We start from the raw sequence: 20,000 nt of genomic DNA, 5'->3' as shown, positions 1-20,000 counted from the left end.
GCTGGTCTGAGAGAAGCTGAACTCAAGACTCCACTTTGAGAATATCGTGTTTTTCTTTAAATCCAGAAGTCACTATACATGGAGGTGCAGGGTCATTTTTTACAGGAAGCGTTTTAAACCTGAAGCTTTATACATTTGGGTTTATCCATCCGTCCCATTCTTATATCTCAAGAACAACACGAGTGAATCTCCTCTGATTTGGTGCAAACATTCACTCGAGCTCAAAGACAAACTGATTAGAATTTGGTTCTTAAAGGTCAAACGTGTACATCTTGTTTTCTTTAAATCCAGAAGTCACCATACCTGGAGGAGCAGGGTCATTTTTTACAGGAAGCGTTTTATCGTCTAAAAACCACATATTACCTGATGACACCTGGAGTGTTTTGGAGTAATATTTATTTGAGTACAATCCCCATTGATTGTAGGTTTGACTGTGAGCCTTGTTTTGTGAGTTTGTAGTAAACTGGGCCTTAAACCCCTAAAGTCGACTTGTGTGAGTCTGGTTTGAAACTAACCCCCCCCCCGGCGTCTCTCCTCACAGATCACCGTCCAGAGGGAAAGCGGTCTGGATGTCTCCGCCCCAAAACACGGCAAGATCGATGCCAACAACGACCCTCACGTGGGGGGGAACCAGTGGGCAGGAGGCACAGGTAAACAGCGTTAGCATTAGCATGTTTTTACGCCTCTGCACTGGCGACACCCATCGGCTGGAGCTTTATGTATTTGAGTTATACCTCCATCACATTCTTATATCTCAAGAACATTCACTCGAGCTCAAAGACAAACTGATTTGAGTTTGGTGCTCAAAGGTCAAATGTCAAGGTCACAGTTAGGGTTGCAAAGGGGCGGAAAGTGTCCAGTAAATTTCCGGAAACTTTCCATGGGAAGTTAAGCTCGGGGAATTTGGGGAATTTTGACAACACAAAAAAAACTACGCAAATTTAGCTGCACGTTGAGTTTCAACCCTCCACTGTGCATTCTTCCATCACATGCACAGATAACTCCCAGCATGCTTCACTCTACAGCAGGGCTATTGAGGCCTGCTGTAGAGTGCAGGACTAGTCAGGTAAGTTTCCATGATATTACTGGGAAAATATATGAGCATGCTGATTGAGGATTGTTCATCTGTTCATCTAGCATATTTCCATTCATTTATCCATCAATTGTAAAATATGACTACAGACGATTCCAATTGTTTGGCTAACTATTTATATCTCTGGCATTGCATTAGTGTTTTTTTACAAACTTTTTTCTCATCTTATTCTACAGAACAATGACACGTGCACTCTCTCATGTGTGGAGACATTTCACCTCATCCAATGTAGAAGGAAAGGCTGTGTACATTTGCAAATACTGTGTAAAGACCTATGTTAAGAATGACACAACGATGCAGAAGCATATAGTCAAGTGCCCAAAGTTTCCTCAGGGCTCAAATCAGCCTATGACACAACAAAATGTTTATATTTATGTCTGTATATGACAAGGTAAATACAGTTAGTATAAATGACCCACAACATTTCCAGTTTATTCCCGTTAATTCCCGTTAATTCCAGTTTATTCCCGTTAATTCCCGTTAATTTCCGTATATTCCTGTTAATTCCCATGGAAAGTTTCCAACATTGAATATTCCCGGAATTTTGCAACCCTAGTCACAGTGACCTCACAAAACAAGTTTTGAACCTTTTGAACATGATATCTTAAGTCTGCCTTTAGGGAATTTCTCTAAATGTTGGTCAGTTGTCATTTGACTCAGTGATGAACCGTAAACTGGAGCATTTCTATGGTCATGCAGTGAAAAGGTCCTTCTACCGGGTCAATAGTAATTGGTTAATGTTTGTAATGTCCGTTTCCTGGGTCAATATTAATCAATAACTAACGTTTGTGTGCAGGTGGCAGAGACACGGCCGGTCTGGGTGGGAAGGGGGGGCCCTATCGCCTGGACGCAGGACACAAGGTCCACCAGGTGTCCCAGGCCGAGAAGGACGCGGTTCCGGAGGACGTCCGTAAAGCGGCTCGTGAAATGGCTGAGAAGGCGTTCAAAGAAAGGTAGAGTGTGTTAAACAACAGGAAGTAGAGTGACCACAGGCTGAGAGGAGCCTGCAGTCACAGCGCAGGGCGGCAGGCTCCACGCCGAACGGTTCACCCACATCCAAGTGGATCTGGCTCCACGGGGGGGGGGGAACCACCCAGATCTGAAGTGTGTGATGTGTGTAATGTGGAACAGGTGTGTGTGTGTGTGTGTCTGTCTGTGTGTGTATGTGTGTGTGTGTAGTTGTGTTTCCTGCTCAGTCCCAGGTACGGTGATCCGTCCTCGGCTAATAACCACCGGTTGCACTGCCCCCAGCTGGATGGTTGCACAGGGTGGTAAAGCCCACTGTGTTCTGGGTGTGTGTGTGTGTGTGTGTGTGTCTGTGTGTGTGTGTGTGTGTGTGTGTGTGTGTCTGTGTGTGTGTGTGTGTGCGTGCCTACAGTGAACACACATTGGCCCCAGTGTGTGGCGTTGAGAGGGAACCTCTTTCAAGCAGCTCCACCATGAAGGCCGTCTCTGTTCGTCCTCGCTTCAAACAGCCTCTCTCTCTTTACCCCCCCCCCCCATGCCCCCCCCTTCTCCCCCCCCCCCCCCCCCTTCCTGCAGGGTCCTCCTCACACACTAGAAGCTTTCACACCGAGAGGACGTCCTCTGCGACTATCCCCTCTTTGTTTTATCTCCTGTTTTCTCATCTTCTCTCGGTCTTAATCTCTCACTTCTCTGAATGTCCTCCCCTCCCTCCCTCCCTCCCTCCCTCCCTCCCTCCCTCCCCCCCCCCACCCTGTCGATCAGTATCCAGCTCAGCTCCCAGTCGATCCTGTAGCTACTTGCTGATTACAGCTGTGTCCTCGCTCCACGTTTTTTTTTTCATATCACAACTTGGCTCCGTCCCCTTCTCCTCCGCTGAGCTCTGTTTTCTTAGCTTGAGGTTAAACATCAGTCAGACTCTGATGCTTCTCTAAGCTCCTGAGTCGCTGACACACACAAGCAAAGACAGGCTGAGGTATGTGACGCCCACGTGGTCACACCCACACGTCACCGGGGACCATGGATATAGTGATCAGCCGCGTATATGAATCAAAAAGAGATTTCCACTGTGTTATTATTCATAATTAGGAATGTCACGTGAACCGATACTTACGATACCTTTTGATACTAAGATACAAAACGCCCATTTTTTGAAGCACCGTAAGCACCGATTCCAGCTGTTAGCAGCTTAGCATTAGCATCGGTGCTGCGCCAGTCGACGTTTACATTCAGAAAACCAAGATGGCGGCTGCAGCGCTCGCTCCACCTCGACTTGTTGATAAAAAAGGCACAAAGACTCGTGTATGGAAGCACGTTGTGTTTGAGGCAGATGACCGTGGCGTTATCATTAATCCGCAGAAGCCATTGTGCTAACGATGCTAACGATGCTACCGTGGTCTTCAGACCAAGGGAGGTCATACTTCCAATTTAGCAAAGCACCTGAAAGACCGTCATCCGGATTTGTTTAAAGAATTCAAGGTGAGTTCTGATTCATATTACCTGTAAATCAATGCTAAGCTCGCTTTAATGCATAACGTGTCTCACAAAAATGCGTAACTCACATACGTCCGCAACTACCGTACAACCCACAGTATATACGCAAGCACATTAAACTACCGTATAAGACATTAACAACATCCAAAGAATGCACTTTTGGAATCTTAGAAAATCCTTTTTTTTACCGTGGTATCGAAATTGGCATCGAGAATCGTGTTATTTTACTGGTACTGGCACCAACTACTGAATTTTTGGTATCGCGACACCTCTATTCATAATCAAAATGTATGAAACTCAGTCGACACGTTTATAAGACCAACAACTCAACTAGTGAATAATTCCATCCGTAAAACAGTCGGACTTTAGTGTTCGTGGAATATTTAGAATTCAGAAAATGGAAAACGAGTCAGTCTGACTTGTTTTTAATCAGGATGGTTGCATGTGGTAAACTGGAGCACCCAGAGTGAATCCACAACACATTCAAATCAATAGGATTTCTACAGTTGGAAAAAACGGTTTCTTTTGGACATGTGGGTTTTCATGGCGGCGGCGATTCTTCTCTCGACCTCTGGTTCTTTTCGATGGATGGAGAGAAGCAGCATCTCTGGACACGCCCACGTCTTACCCATGTCCCTGAACACCGTCTTGTGGAGGACATTGATTATTCTTGGGGACATGTCTAAATCAACGTCTTGGACTTCGGCCCATGTTTTTTCAAACAGGTATTGAGTGACGTCTGTCGGTTCGCCCCAAAACAAGTTGACTTTGGACTTTGCGTAGACTCGAGTGACCAGCTGGTCGATGAGGAGACTGACATATGTCTTTTTGCGGGACTCTTCTCGTTCCTTGGCGGTGTCGATCTGTGAGACCGGAGACCCTACGATGGATTCAATCTCCATTAGAGCGGAGGTCACCCTGTTGGTGTAGTCACTGGCCTCTTTGGAGAACCACCAGTTCATCAGTGGCAGGAAGTTGATCACTCTCTCCTTTATGTCCGCGTACATCTTTCTGTGGTTCTTAGGGACGGGCGCGTTCGTTCCTTCAACTGGACTCGCCACTAAGATGTCGGTTGTGATGTACCTGTAGAGGACATCGGTAAGGACAGGGACGTTTGCAGGTGAGACTCTGTTCTTGGTCTCCGTCAGAAGAAGAACCTCCACACTGTCCATCAGAGACTTGACGGACTCACTCCTCTGGACTTGTGTCTCCTTACTGAACTTCTTCCGGACTTGTGTCCCCATCTTGAGCAGCGATGCTGTGGCAAAGAGCTTCGCCAAAAGCTTCTTGATCTTCTTCCCGACTCCTTTCCAGATCTTTGAGAATTTGCAGCCTCCACTCGGATCAGATGATCTGACGCTCTCCTCTTTACTAATTATCTGAGAGATTTCATCTGCAGCAGCTTTGAACTCCAGAGAGGATTCAGATATCAGGCCACTCAGGTCCGATTCGGACATTTCATCCGCGAGAGGCTCGATGATGTCGCTCACCTCCTTCCCGATGATCTCCTGGACGGCCTCACTCGTCCTGTAGTCGCTGCTGCGGAGTGTCGACTCTGAGGACATCGGTCTGTCGGAGCGAGAGCTGCGTGCTGAGGAGTCGGTGCGTGAAGAGGTGAGCTTCCCCTTCGGGAACTCGTTTATAAGCTCAAACGTCTTCTGGCTGCGTGGTCTGGGCTTGAACATGCCCTCGATGTCCACGGCAGATCTCTTCAACACTTTGCAAACACAATGCACCATCTTCTCCAGCTTGTTGGCCGTGGTCTGGTGACACTGAGGCAGTCCCAGGGAGCAGCCGCTGGCCGAGCGCTCGGACATGCGGGAGTTGACCCTGTCCGTCATCTCCTCTGCAACCAGCTCAGTGAGTTGATCCAGGATCACGGACTTGGTGGAGCTGCCCGGGGCCAGACTCTGCCGGAGGGCGTCTCCCAGGCTGGACAGGACGCTGCCCGCGGTGAAGGGAAGGTCGTTCTGTCCGTGTGCTGCGAACAGGTCCGAGGACACCGACAGAGTCATGTTCAGGAGGAGTTCTGCCAACAGGAACCTGGTGACGTTGTCTGGTGTTTCTGATCTCAGCAGCTGCCATTGCTCCGCAGTCAACTTGGTGTAAAGTTCCTCGATCTGCATGCGGATGGTTTCCACTGTCGCGCTGGGAAGCTCCCAGGCAGTAGATGGATCCATGGAGAATCTGTGATGTACAGCCTCCTCGATATCTGGATTCACGTCTCTTTGATCCGTTTCTTTCTCATTTACCTCAAAACTTTCCACTTAGTGCTGCTGATGACCAACTTGTACAAAAGGTCCTTGATACAGAACATGAAGGGCATCCTCCCCTCTTCTCTTCTTTTCTCCTCTTCCAACCATAAGTTATATAGACACATCAAAGACATGATAAAGAAGCAAAGAAAATGTGATAGATCTCAAGTAATTTTGAAGATCAAAGGCACAGAAAGATTGTGTCTCTAATAGAAACCATTGCTAGGCAGAAAGCCCGGCCTCTGGTTCAAAGACTGTGTTTAATGCTGTTTTCAGTCATGAATTGCGAAGGATGTCCGGACTTTAATAAGTGTTTGAGAACGAGAGGAAAAGCTCAAAGCAGGGGAGGGGTTACCTTAGGAAGAGGGAGAATGTTCCATTAGCTGATGGAGACAGGATTTGACAAATTGATTTAACGTGGGCTAGATAACTCTGAACACAGGAGGTTCTCTCCCGCCACTCAACTGTATGGAGGACCATACATGACATAAGTATAAATAAATAAATAAATAAATGTAGAAATAAATACAGAAATAAATAAAAAAGGACATAAATAAATTATTACAGAAATAAATAAATAAATACGTTAATAACAACAGAAATGTCTAAATAAAGGCTTGCCTTTCTCATTAGCATACCAGACTGAAATGAGGGAATGAAATAAATAAATAAATGTGGAAGACATTTATTTAGACATTTCTGTTGTTATTAACGTATTTATTTATTTATTTCTGTATTAATTAATTTATATCCTTTTTTATGTATATATTTATGTATTTATTTATTTCTACATTTATTTATTTATTTATTTATACTTATATGTATGGTCCTCCATACAACTGAACGAAGAAGAAACTATCAAATATCAAGTGTATTAAGAGATATGCTAGCGAATGGGGAAGAAGAGGAAGTAGGAGGAGGTCCTGAGCTCAAACTCTTAAATTCAAAGAAGCACAACGAGAATCAGAAGTTGTGTTTCATGCTGTACTTTTCTTGAAATAACAATAAAAAAACACATCAGATCTCAGGAAGTGTGTGTGTGTTGTTGTGATGGCAGAGAGGTCTGTGGACGGGAAGCTGCTGGTTGTCCAGAGTGTGGAGGAGTTGTGTAGTTGGTGGGCGTGTCCGTCTCACTCTTTGTTTTTGTGGTCGTTGTGTGTGTGAAAGTTCAGTGTTCAGGCTCCACGTCAAAACAAAACACACACTCACTTTGTATCTGTACTCTGAAATCAAGGCTCAGGAATTCAAAGGAAATAGCTACGGCCACTGGGCAGAGGGTGTGCTGGCCACACGCACACACACACACACACACACACACACACACACACACACACACACACACACACACACAGACACACACACACATGCACACACACACATCTTTAGGGAAGTCACTCTGTTGTGTACCACTCCTCAGGCTGTGTGTGACCTGCAGGAGCAGATTGAAGATAACTGCTTTATAACTTGAGTTTCAGGGTAAATTACTGTAACTATGAATCCAATAAAACATACATATTAATGATTATTTAATAGAGGAAATTGTCAAATGTTTTATAAGCTATGAAACAAGAAAAATGTATCTTTTTTATTCATTTTGATTCATTTTAAACTTTTAGCTAATGAGTTTAAAGTTAGTTTAACCTGATTCCTTTCATCCCTGTACATTTTAAACTTTGATTCTTCCTGCAAGAAAACACAAGATGTTTTTCCTTTTAATTGATTTTTAACATTCTACACTTTTACACATTTTACAACAGCTATTAAATCTCTCTTAAAGGGACAGTTGGGTTGTCCACGATGAATGAAGATCGATGTCCTCATAAGGAAGCTGCACAGAGCTGTGTGTGTTTGAGAGACTGGTGGCATGACACTGGATATGTTGTGTAGACTGCACTGGCATCAGCCATGCAATCAAAAGAATCACACACACACACACACACACACACACACACACACACACACACACACACACACACACACACACACACACACGCACACACCCTCTCCTCCATCCCTCAGTTCCTGCCTCGGTTTTGAAGTCACTGAATCTCTGTGGTTGTTACGGTCTGATTGTCACCAAAAGTTTCAAACACCTGGCGGAGATCACACACACACACACACACACACACACACAGACACAGACACACACACACACACACACACACACACACACACACACACATCAAACCGTCCACACATGGTGGCGGTATAAGAGCCTGAAAGTACCTGCACGGTGGGATTATACTGAGACATTAGGGTCGGGGGGGCAGCCCACCTGTGTTGTCTACATGTCCACAGGTGTGTTACACAGACAGACACACACACAAACACACAAAGTCTAACAACAATGACCCTGTTCCAGACGGAATGAGAAGAGAGAAGCAGCAGCGTTTGTTCTCTTGTCTTTTCGTGTGTGAAGTTGAAATCACAGACTGTAAATCTACGATGATTCAGAGAAGAAGAAGAAACCTCTCAGATTCGAACGCTGCTGATGACCTCGTGTGTAGCTTGTCCCTTTATGTCCAGTTACCATGGATACACATGCTCGACCAATCCAGTGTCAGCTGTCAATCACGAAGTCTCAGCCATTTTTCATATCAACAAATAACTCATTAAAACCAAATGTATCTGTCTGTGTTTCTCTCTGCCCCCCCCCCCATCAGGCTGAAGGAGATCAACATGAGTGAATACGACGCTGCCACGTACAAACGCTTCTCGGGCGCCGTCATGAGGCAGGTCCAATCCCTGAGGAGCGTCCTGGACAGTCTGCAGGTCAGGTTCTAATAAACACTTCCATGAGTGAAATACCAGATATTATCTATATTCTGCTTTCTAATGCTCAGGTTCACATCAGTCTTTACACTTCTGTTTCACACCTGGCTCTTTTTCTTTTAATAAACACTTTCTCCTCGCCACTGATCACTTGAGTGCAAAACCAGATATTATCTATATTCTACTATCTAATGCCCAGATGATCATAAACCCCTGAGTTCACCACGTCAAAGGACTGAGGCTATAATTCATACTGAATCAGTTTAATACCAGGATGATACATATATAATACTATATTCTGCAGGTCAGATTCACGTCACTCTTTACACATGATTCTTTTTCTTTTAATAACTCGTACGTTCAACTCTGGCAACTCTGTTACTGTATATATTTGTTCTATATTGTTGTTTTTATATATTGTTGTTTTATGTTCAGTGCACCAACGACACCAAGGCAGTTTCCTGTATGTGCAAACATTCTTGGCAAATTAATTCTGATTCTGATTCATATTCACCTGATCACTTGAGTGCAAAACCAGATATTATCTCTAATCTACTATCTGATGGTCAGATGATCATAAACCCCTGAGTTCACCACATCAAACAACTGAGGCTATTAATCCTACTCAATCAGTTTAATGCCAGTATGATACATATATAATACTACAGCAGATAAATATAAATTATTAATAAATCATATTTCCAAGCATCAATAAATCAAACTGTCCTTTGAGAGAACTCAGCTCCTGCAGTCTGGTGTCCGTCAGCTGAAGTTGTGTGGTCGTAAAGTTGTGAGTTGACCTGACACAGCCCCCCCCCCCCCACACGTGATGCCAGGGCAGGAAGGCCGGGGGGGCGCTGTCCCCCCTCCAGCGATCTGATTGGCTGAATGAGTGAAAAGAGAGAGAGACAACAGGGGAGGGGCGGTCGAATCGCCAGGATGTGATATTGTCTCTGTTTCATTATTTTGATTTAGACTTTCCTGCTTTTGTTTGAGCGTCTCAGGGGAACAGTGCATTCAAGTGAAGCTCTATGTGTGTGTGTGTGTGTGTGTGTGTGTTTGTGTGTAAGATTGTGTGTGTGTACGTGTGTGTGTGTGTGTGTGTGACGAGAGGAAAATCCTGCAGACATGATTACAGAGCGACGACACTGAGCCTCTCTCTATTATTCTCCTGTCCAGGTGTGAAGCTGTGTTTGTGTACACTGTAGTGGGTGGGTGTTTGTGTGTCTCTGTGTACATGTGTGTGTGCGTGTGTTGTCTCCATCCAGGTGTTTGCAGCCTCCTCCGACTTTGAGCCTGAACATTGGTTATTGTTTGTGTTGGTTTTCGTGGCCTCAGGGCTTTTTCCCTCTGTGAAGACGATGCAGATTATAATGATCCCTGTGAAGTCATGTTGTCTTTATCATACCTGAAGAGTGATTTAAGACACACACACACACACACACACACACACACACACACACACACACGCACACACACACACACACACTGGCAAGCGTTCAGTAGGCTGATAACATATTGTTTCTACCGCATTAATCTCTCAACAATAGCCTGGCGAGCAGGAGATAAACAGACGACGGCACAGAAAGCGTCACATGTTCGATTCCACTGTTTTCAACTTGTGACTCTGGAAAGTTCCTCAAACTTCTTCTGCTTTGAGGAGACATCAGGAGGTTTTCACTGGAGGAGACACAACGATAACTAGAGGGTTTAATAAGTGACTCTGAGTCGGTTCATCGTTAAGAGTCAATCAGCTTCTGGATCTTTGCTCTTTTCCAAGTTGGCGTCAATCAACTTATTTTAATTGAGTTTTTCTGCCTGTGCAACTTGTTAGTGATTGTGTGAGTCTGTAAATCCTTCTTCTTTGGTCTGTGGTGTGTCAGTGATGAGTGTGTGTCTCTGTGTGTGTTTGTGTGTGTCTGTGTGTGTGTGAGTGAAAACAATGCAACTGTCTGGATTTCTTTCCTTTGCCTCGTTTCACAATCTGCAGCGTCTGAATATCAAACCCAGATGAAATCATCTTCCTCAGACGCATTTTGACATGGGTGTACTGTTATTTGTTGACTTAACTTTGTGTGTCTTTGTGTGTGTGTCTGCGTGTGTGTGTGTGTGTGTGTTTCAGGCGAAAGGGAAGGAGCGACAGTGGCTGAAGAACCAGGCTCTGGGAGAACTGGACGATGCTAAAATCATCGATGGACTCACTGGAGAGAAGTCGATCTATAAACGCAGAGGAGAGCTGGAACCAGAGGTGTGTGTTTGTGTGTTGTGTGTTGTGTGTGTGTGTGTGTGTTGCTGCTGCATACATTTAAACCATGCTGAAATATTGCCACACCTCCAAACACACACACACACACACTCCCAGACTCACACACATAATTTTGACCTTTATCTGTCAGACGGCACATTCCAGTGGTGTGTGTGAGATTATTATTACAGCCTGCGTCTCTGCTGGAGCTCACACACTCGCACACAGACACACACACACACACACACACACGTCTCTGAGATAGTTCCCATACTCATCATACAAACACACACTAACCATAATATGCATACCATGTTTTTCTACCTTATTTAGCTCCAAGTGTTGCGTACTTGTGGTTTGGCCCGAGGTTCCACTCTGAAATGATTCCACCCAGTTTTGAAATCGTGACCTTCAGTGTTTTCTTTCATTTAACGGTTCTGATTCTAACTGTGTGTGTTGCCTCCCCCCCCCCTGTGTGTGTGTAGCTGGGCAGCCCGCAGCAGAAGCCCAAGCGGCTGCGGGTGTTGGTCGACGTGTCGGGCAGCATGTACCGCTTCAACGGCGTGGACGGCCGGCTGGAGCGCTCCATGGAGGCCGTGTGCATGGTGATGGAGGCGCTGGAGAGCTACGAGCACAAGTTCAAGGTGCGACTTGTTCCTGAGGAATGTTTCACTGCTCAGAGAGAGAGAGAGAGAGAGAGAGAGAGAGAGAGAGAGAGAGAGAGAGAGAGAGAGAGAGAGAGAGAGAGAGAGAGAGAGAGAGAGAGAGAGAGAGAGAGAGAGAGAGAGAGAGAGAGAGAGAGAGAGAGAGAGAGAGAGAGAGAGAGAGAGAGAGAGAGAGAGAGAGAGAGAGAGAGAGAGAGAGAGAGAGAGAGTACGGTCATCCTGGAAAACCTGGAAAAGTCATGGAATTTTAAAATGTGTTTTTCCAGGCCTGGAAAAGTCATGGAAAAAAAGAAACTTCCAAAAGTTTTGGAAAAGTCATGGAAATTTGTTATATTCATATTTTCATGTCGTTCATTTTAGGGATGGGCATAACTAATAGGCGATCGATTAAGACAATTTAATCGAATGCCCATCCCTAGTTCATTTACGCTGAGTTTTAAATAATTCATATGCTTTTAAAGAAATACGCTCAAAATATAAGCAGGCATACTTGGGTTTGTGTAATTTAAGGTAAACTGTATGCCTTGGAAATCTCATTGTTAGTTTGAATACTACATTTTGTCACTTTTTCGCGTACACACCGAGATTTCACAAAATGTTCGGTCATGGAAATTTGGTTTAAAGTTATTGAAAAGTCATGGAAATCCATCGGTCAAAATGTGTATGAACCCTGTAGAGAGAGAGAGAGACAGATAAAAGACTTGATTTCAAGAAGAACTCAGGACAAATAGAGAGAGGGACAGGAAGTAGAGAGGAGACATGTGGAAGAGAGACAGACATCTGGCCCCCTAGTGGAACTCAGCCCAGGCTAATACTGATCCTATATCAGTGTCTCACACACACACACACACACACACAGACACACACACACACACACACAGACACACACACACCAGTGGTCCTCCTCACATGTCAGTGTTTGCGTAACACTTCTTACATAAAAGTGCATCTGAGAACACACACCTTCACTTGTGTGTGTCTCTGCTACACATTACATTTATATTAGTGATTACATTTGGGTTAGGGTTTGTGAAAAGTAGAAAATAAAATGTGCTAAAGTGTAGAAAGATTCTGATCTGACGAGAGGAGCTTGGTAAAAATCTCCCCCGGCAACAGCAACAGTGACGAAGACGAGACACAAACCTTCGTCACTGTCGTCATGAGGAACATATGTGTGACACCTGAGGAGCAGCTGAGGCCGACCTCATATAACATGAGGGGGGGGGGGGGGAGTTGTGTAATGTTTGACACGTTGTCGTCTCTGCAGTACGACATCGTGGGTCACTCGGGCGACGGCTTCGACATCGAGCTGGTCCGAGTGGACAAGGTCCCGAAGGACAACAAGCAGAGACTCCAGGTCCTCAAGGTCAGAGACTCACATCCATCAGGGTTGCAAAATTCCGGGAATATTAAATGTTGGAAACTTTCCATGGGAATTAACGGGAATATACGGAAATTAACGGGAATTAACAGGAATAAACGGGAATTAACGGGAATTAACAGGAATAAATTGGAAATGTTGTGGGTAATTTATACTAACTGTATTTACCTTGTCATATACAGACATAAATATAAACATTTTGTTGTGTCATAGGCTGATTTGAGCCCTGAGGAAACTTTGGGCACTTGACTATATGCTTCTGCATCGTTGTGTCATTCTTAACATAGGTCTTTGCACAGTATTTGCAAATGTACACAGCCTTTCCTTCTACATTGGATGAGGTGAAATGTCTCCACACATGAGATAGTGCACGTGGCATTGTTCTGTAGAATAAGATGAGAAAAAAGTTTGTAAAAAAACACTAATGCAATGCCAGAGATATAAATAGTTAGCCAAACAATTGGAATCGTCTGTAAACATATTTTACAATTGATGGATAAATGAATGGAAATAGTCTAGATGAACAGATGAACAATCCTCAATCAGCATGCTAATATATTTTCTCCAGTAATATCATGGAAACTTACCTGACTAGTCCTGCACTCTACAGCAGGCCTCAATAGCCCTGCTGTAGAGTGAAGCATGCTGGGAGTTATCTGTGCATGTGATGGAAGAATGACCAGTGGAGGCTTGAAACTCAACCTGCAGCTAAATTTGCGTAGTTTTTTTTGTGTTGTCAAAATTCCCTAATTCCTTAACTTCCCATGGAAAGTTTCTGGAAAGTTTCCGGAAATTTACTGGAAACTTTCCGCCCCTTCGCAACCCTAGTTGCAGTTTTGTTAAATTTAAGGATCATCAGACTTATTTAATTAGTGTTATTCTAGTTTTTATCATATTTATCTAGTTTAGATGATGAAGTTGTTCCTGTTACCCACTGATTCCTCGTGCTTGGCTCCGCCCTTCAGACCATGCACGCCCACGCCCAGTTCTGCATGAGCGGCGACCACACGCTGGAGGGCACGGACGCCAGCATCAAGCAGCTGGCGAGAGAAGAGGCTGACGAGCGCTTCGTGGTCGTTCTGAGCGACGCCAACCTGGAGCGCTACGGCATCCGGCCCGAGCTCTTCGCCCAGGTGCTGACCTCTGACCCGCAGGTCAACGCCTTCGCCATCTTCATCGGGTCCCTCGGGGATCAGGCTGAAAGGTGAGGATTGAAATATGAGGAGAAGGTGAAAGGAGAAGAAATTCTGACAAACTAAAAAACAACTTGACTTTAAAGTTAAATGGAAACGTCCAGTTTGTTGGATTCTGCAGCAAAGACAACAAAGGAGTTAAATCCTCTCCTGATTCTTCAGGTTCCTTCGGTAGATAAATGATTAACATCTTCTCATCTGAGGTTCACTGGTCCTGAGCTTCTGCTTCAGGTTCAGAATGTAGAGCGACCGTGACCCGACCGTGACCTGAGCTGCTCGTGACTCTGAAGAGTCTCATGAAGTAGAGAGAGACAAGAAAAGGACCTGATCCATGAAAGGAGCTGAGAGCAGAGACTCTGTAACTCGGGTAGAAATGAACTTGAGAAAAGTTCAAGTCCGAAGGAGATGAAAAGATTATTCACATGTCGTGGAAATGTGGAAGAACTGGAACCTGAGTCTGAGAGAGAGAGAGAGAGAGAGAGAGAGAGAGAGAGAGAGAGAGAGAGAGAGAGAGAGAGAGAGAGAGAGAGAGAGAGAGAGAGAGAGAGAGAGAGAGAGAGAGAGAGAGAGAGAGAGAGAGAGAGAGAGAGAGAGAGAGAGAGAGAGAGAGAGAGAGAGAGAGAGAGAGAGAGAGAGAGAGAGAGAGAGAACTGAGCCGACTGGAACTGACAGGTTTTCTGTTTGTCAGGGTTCGTACGTTCATGGAAAACCTGGAAAAGTCATGGCATTTTAAAATGTGTTTTTCCAGGCCTGGAAAAATCATGGAAAAAATTTATCTACCAAAAGTTTTGGAAAAGTCATGGAAATTTGTAATATTCATATGTTCATTTACGCTTTAAATGTTTTAAATAATTCATATGATTTTAAAGAAATACGCTAAAAATATAAGCAGGCATACTTAGGTTTGTGTTATTTAAGGTATACTGTACACACCGAGATTTCGCAAAATGTTCAGTCATGGAAATTTGGTTTAAAGTTATTGAAAAGTCATGGAAATCCATCGGTCAAAATGTGTATGAACCCTGGTTTGTGCATCTGAACGACAAAGTTTTCCTTTTAACTCTTATTGTAATTGACGTTAAAAGACATTATTTATTATATCGCTGCCTAATGTCTAAACCTGAAGATTGTGTCTGAGCTCCATCAGCTCTGGTGTTCAACCTCCTGCTTGTAACAGGAAGTTGAAACATCTGATGTAAACTGAAAAATCTGAAGATCTCAACAAGGTGTGAAGGACATTTGCTCGTGTGTTTTCTCACTTGAACGACAAACTACCTGTTGACACGAAGCAAATGTGGAGAAGAAGAGCGAAGCTGCAGAGAACAGAAGGTTCTTCACCATCATGTGAAGACTCTCTCTCTCTCTCTCCCTCTCTCTCTCTCTCTCTCTCTCTCTCTCTCTCTCTCTCTCTCCGTCTGTAGAAATGTTCTCTGATGATCCAAACAAGTTTTACATTAGATTAGATTCAACTTTATTGTCATTGCACAGTACAAGTACTTATACAACAAAATGCAGTTTAACATCTAACCAGAAGTGCAAAGAATTGTGCATGTTAAAGTAAAAAAGTAGGGCTGGGCAAGTTAACTCGTTTCAATCGAGTTAACTCAAGTGATGAGTTAACTCGATTAATTATTTTATCTCGCATTAACTCAGGTTTGATTATTTATTGTTTTATTGTGAAAGTCAGGCTTTTATTTTGTGAAAGTCTGTTGCTGAACAGGAAAAAAGAAAATAATTGGCGGATAAACAATCGAGTTAACTCATCACTTGAGTTAACTCGATTAAAACGAGTTAACTTGCCCAGCCCTACAAAAAAGGAAATAAATAAGATCTGTACAGTAAGAAATATATATGGAATATTACAGTATTAAGAGGAATTGTATGATATGAGGACGATGAATACACTATGAGCAGGATAAAAATATTAATATATATAAATATGAATACACTACAGGCGGGATAATACAGTCGTAAAAAAAGTAACAGTCAGTGCAAATGTACAAATGTACAAATGCACAAATGTTCAGAAGTGCGTGTCTGTCTTTTTATTTCTGGAAATGAGAGCGTTGCTGAAGTTGAAGCATCTCATCTTCCTTCTCCCGTCTTTGTCCCAGACTCCAGAAGACGCTTCCTGCCGGGAGATCCTTCGTTGCCATGGATACGAAGCAGATCCCACAGATCCTGCAGCAGATCTTCACCTCCACCATGTTGTCCAGCGCCTGAGACCAACACACACTCACTGCTCTGAGGACCAACACACACTCACTGCTCTGAGGACCAACACACACTCACTGCTCTGAGGAACAACACACACTCACTGCTCTGAGGAACAACACACACTCACTGCTCTGAGGAACAACACACACTCACTGCTCTGAGGACCAACACACACTCAAACTCTACAGTTTATCATGAAACCTGTCGGACTTGGACTCTTTTCACGATGTGTCCTTATCACCGGTTGTGTTTATGTGTCGTCAGGTTGTGTAGAGGCTGATGTGTGCGTGTGACAGCTGAGGAGTTGTGTAGCTGCTTTGTCGCCTCGGGGTCGAGACGTGCTCCTGAGAGGCGACTGAGTGATGTCACCAGCGTCTGGACCCGCCCTCAGGCCTCATACGGGGGGGGGGGGTCAAACACGCAGCCTCAGCTACTGTTGTGTTTCATTGTGTTCCAGTGACGCACACGTGCACGTCCGTCTTTGTCCTTGCTCGGGGGGGTGAACTTGAGACGGCCTCTCTCTCTCTGGACTTCCTGCTCGTTTATCGCTCAGGAGGATAAACAGTCGCACACTGACACTCGCACGGTGACAACAACTCGGCTCCTGAGGAATGTCGGGACTGTGACCAGGGAATTTCCCACCTGACTGCACACGCTCTGTACAGGCAGCATTGCACAACCCCACAGTGTGTGTGTGTGTGTCTGTGTGTGTGTGTGTGTGTGTGTGTGTGTGCTAGTTCTTACATCTCAGATCGCCTTTCTTTGCCAGACCTCCAAAACACACACACACACACACACTAGTAGCAGAATCTAGAGTGTGTATTTACTGTAGCTGTGTATGTGAGGATCTTCGGTTCACACACACACACACACACACAAACACACACACACACACTTCTCAGTATCAGTTTATTTTACAGATGTTGTGTTTGTCAGATTTATTTGAAGCTGTCAATAACTTTTATGTTTCCAGTGAAACTATGTGAAGAAGTTTCATGGGAAGTGTTTTTTGTGTAACGCTGCAAACAGACAAACCACAAGACGTGAAATCACAACCTCTTCAATTTATTACAAAGATTGATTAATAAAAAATAAAATATGTATTTAACTGGTGGTGTCTGTGGAAATGGGGAAAATGTGTGTAACTGCTGTAAAATGACAGTTCAACCAACAAGAGGCATAAACATCAATAAAGTCAAAATATATTCAGATCAACAAACTGGTCTTTGACTGAAATGCCAGTGAAGTAAAATCCCAGCTGATTTAAAGGGAACATGAAGAGAAGGTTTCCAGGAGAGAAGAGTCTCAGATCCTCTCTGGTGCAGTGACTTCCTGCTCAGACCTCCTGCTGTGAGTCTGAACTGTGCCACATGTTCCCAGAGTTCCCAGAGTTCCCAGTAACACACGAGTTCTGTCTGACGCTGAGCGGATCAATAACAAATCATCAGTCTATTGATCCGTCCTCGTTTTTAATAACCTACTTTCAACCTCCTGCTGATTCACCAGAGGAATGAAAGTCACTCAAATTTCACGCCGAGGGATTTAACATAATATTATTTTATTTAATTGTTCATTGTTATTAATGTATGAGAAATAAATTGGAAACCTAATGTACAAACTTTTAATAAATCATTTAATCGCTCACTTTACTTCCTTTAGCTTCTTCTTCTTCTCTTATACACAAACCGCAGCTCCACAGTTTCCTGATTATCACAAGATCAGTTACGTTGAAAACATTTCTGCAGATCCGCACACGCTCTTTATTTGTGACGTTGCAAATATATATATTTTTTTATTCTTCGACCAAACAAAACAATTTAAATGCAAACATGAAATCTGGATCAAAAGGAGCAGAAATAATAATAATTGTATATAATCTTTTGTTTTGACAAGACGTTCATTAACAAAGCAAAGAATTCATTTTCAAATCAAAGAAACTTCTTAATTAAAATCTAGTTATAAACAAAGACAGTATTTGTCGACTGTAGAATTATTTTATATTATTTAAGTGTGTTTTAATTTATTATCTGCATCGTTCAGTTAAAGTTTTCCACAGTGATTAAAAGCTACTTGACTTTATGAATTTATCTGCATTCAAACTACATTATTCTGTGTTTTTTAAACTTCCATTAAATGTTAATAAGTAATAAACAGAGTTTTGGCTGAAGTCAGATCTTCTTACGACATGTTTCCACGAGCTGGAACTGAATCCTGTAATTTTCTGCTACAATAAAAGTTAAAATCATGAAAACACACTTCTACCACAGAACGTGGGGGACTTGCTGGTTTCGGGGGGTTTCGGGGGGTTTTGGGGGGGGGGGGGTGTTGTATACTTTTCTGCAGCCGAGCCGAAGTTCTTAATTCATAGAAAACATTGGAACTTCTCAGAATCTCAGCGCTCGGCTTCGCTCTCATTTCCTCCAGTCACTTTTTCCAAGTGTTGCACTGATCCGTCCCTGGACCACAGCTGAGCCACAACAACACAACACAACACACACACACAGACACACACACACACACACACACACGAGTCAGTTCTCTGTCGTCACCAGCTCGTCCAGATGAAATATTCACATTCCTTCATAATAACACGTTGAATTAAAGCTGCTGCGTCTTTATCGTCTCTCACAAAGTTCCTGACGGTTTTATTAGCGAGCGTCTGTGAATCTGAAGCTTTCACGACTTCTTCACTTTCCTGCTGATGAGGTTTCTGCAGATTCTTCAGTCACAAGCTTCCTGAGCTTCAGTCCGAGACAGAAAAGACAAAATCTTAAATCTCAACAACTGACAAATCAGATGCATTTGAATATTAGAGACTCAGATTATTGCAACACCTCATGTTGGATGGTTCCTCTTTCCTCTGCTTCCTGAACCACACACTGGATTTACACAGTCAGAGAACACACCTCACACACACACCTCACACACACACTCACACACACTCACTTGTTACACACTCTAAAGAGCCCAGTGTGATGACAACACAGAGATAAGACGTCTGGACCACAGAGTTTGAACATGAGTCAGAGTTGATGTGAGACTGTTTCTGGAGAAAATCACCACAAAATCCAGCTGATGATTCAGTTGAGGTCTATTTTGGGTTTGGTCCTGGATGATGTCATCATGTTTCTGTCTGTGACACACACACAGACACACACAGACACACAAACACACACATTAATCAGATCACTAAGGACAGATGAATGTTCCACAGGAGAGGAAGCTGCTGGTTGAAGCCACAAGTCAATCACTCGCCTGTTTGTTTTAAAATATTAATTTCTGATTATTGAGTGATTCTCATTGAAGAAATAAATCGATTTTCAGAAAATATCAATTTGTATCTCACATGTTTTAAGAACCGTTCTTCATCATCAGCTTCACACTTGTCATGTGTGTAGTTAAAGGTCCAGTGAGGTGAAGTGATGAATCGGACACGTTCTATATTAATAAACTTTTAATTTACATCATCGACACGTTCTGGGTTTGTTCTGGTTCTGGTCCAGCAGCAGATCTTTGTTTGTTTGTCACTGGAGGTCACAGGTTTAAAAAGAGAAGCTGGAGAAAAATGTCAAACATCTGCAGAGTTTGTGTTGTTATTCAACACAAAAACACGTGGGTTCGAGTCTCGTGTGGTACAAACATCTGGCAGGAGTCCCAACGCCTCATGGTGGATTGATTGGGTGGAAACATCACAGCCCAGAGTCAAGAGTGCACAGTGTGTG

At 43.6% G+C, this 20,000-nt stretch overlaps 1 protein-coding gene across 1 annotated transcript in view; it reads left to right on the top strand.

Annotated features, from left to right (window-relative positions):
* The window catches only part of vwa8 (von Willebrand factor A domain containing 8), a 67,623-nt gene extending 49,705 nt beyond the window's left edge, over positions 1 to 17,918 (top strand). Inside the window, exons 38-45 of the mRNA XM_061089214.1 lie at positions 542 to 650; positions 1,890 to 2,046; positions 8,469 to 8,577; positions 10,700 to 10,825; positions 11,308 to 11,466; positions 12,755 to 12,853; positions 13,834 to 14,072; positions 16,176 to 17,918. Coding sequence (XP_060945197.1) covers positions 542 to 650; positions 1,890 to 2,046; positions 8,469 to 8,577; positions 10,700 to 10,825; positions 11,308 to 11,466; positions 12,755 to 12,853; positions 13,834 to 14,072; positions 16,176 to 16,284 — 1,107 coding nt within the window. The 3' untranslated portion in view covers positions 16,285 to 17,918. The remainder of the gene's footprint in view (positions 1 to 541; positions 651 to 1,889; positions 2,047 to 8,468; positions 8,578 to 10,699; positions 10,826 to 11,307; positions 11,467 to 12,754; positions 12,854 to 13,833; positions 14,073 to 16,175) is intronic.
* The last annotated feature ends 2,082 nt before the right edge of the window (positions 17,919 to 20,000 follow it).

Source organism: Limanda limanda, chromosome 16, assembly GCF_963576545.1.
Source record: "Limanda limanda chromosome 16, fLimLim1.1, whole genome shotgun sequence".
In the NCBI taxonomy this organism is placed as follows: domain Eukaryota; kingdom Metazoa; phylum Chordata; class Actinopteri; order Pleuronectiformes; family Pleuronectidae; genus Limanda; species Limanda limanda.
Note: the sequence above shows the minus strand (reverse complement) of the source record. Positions and strands in the feature narration are given on the sequence as shown.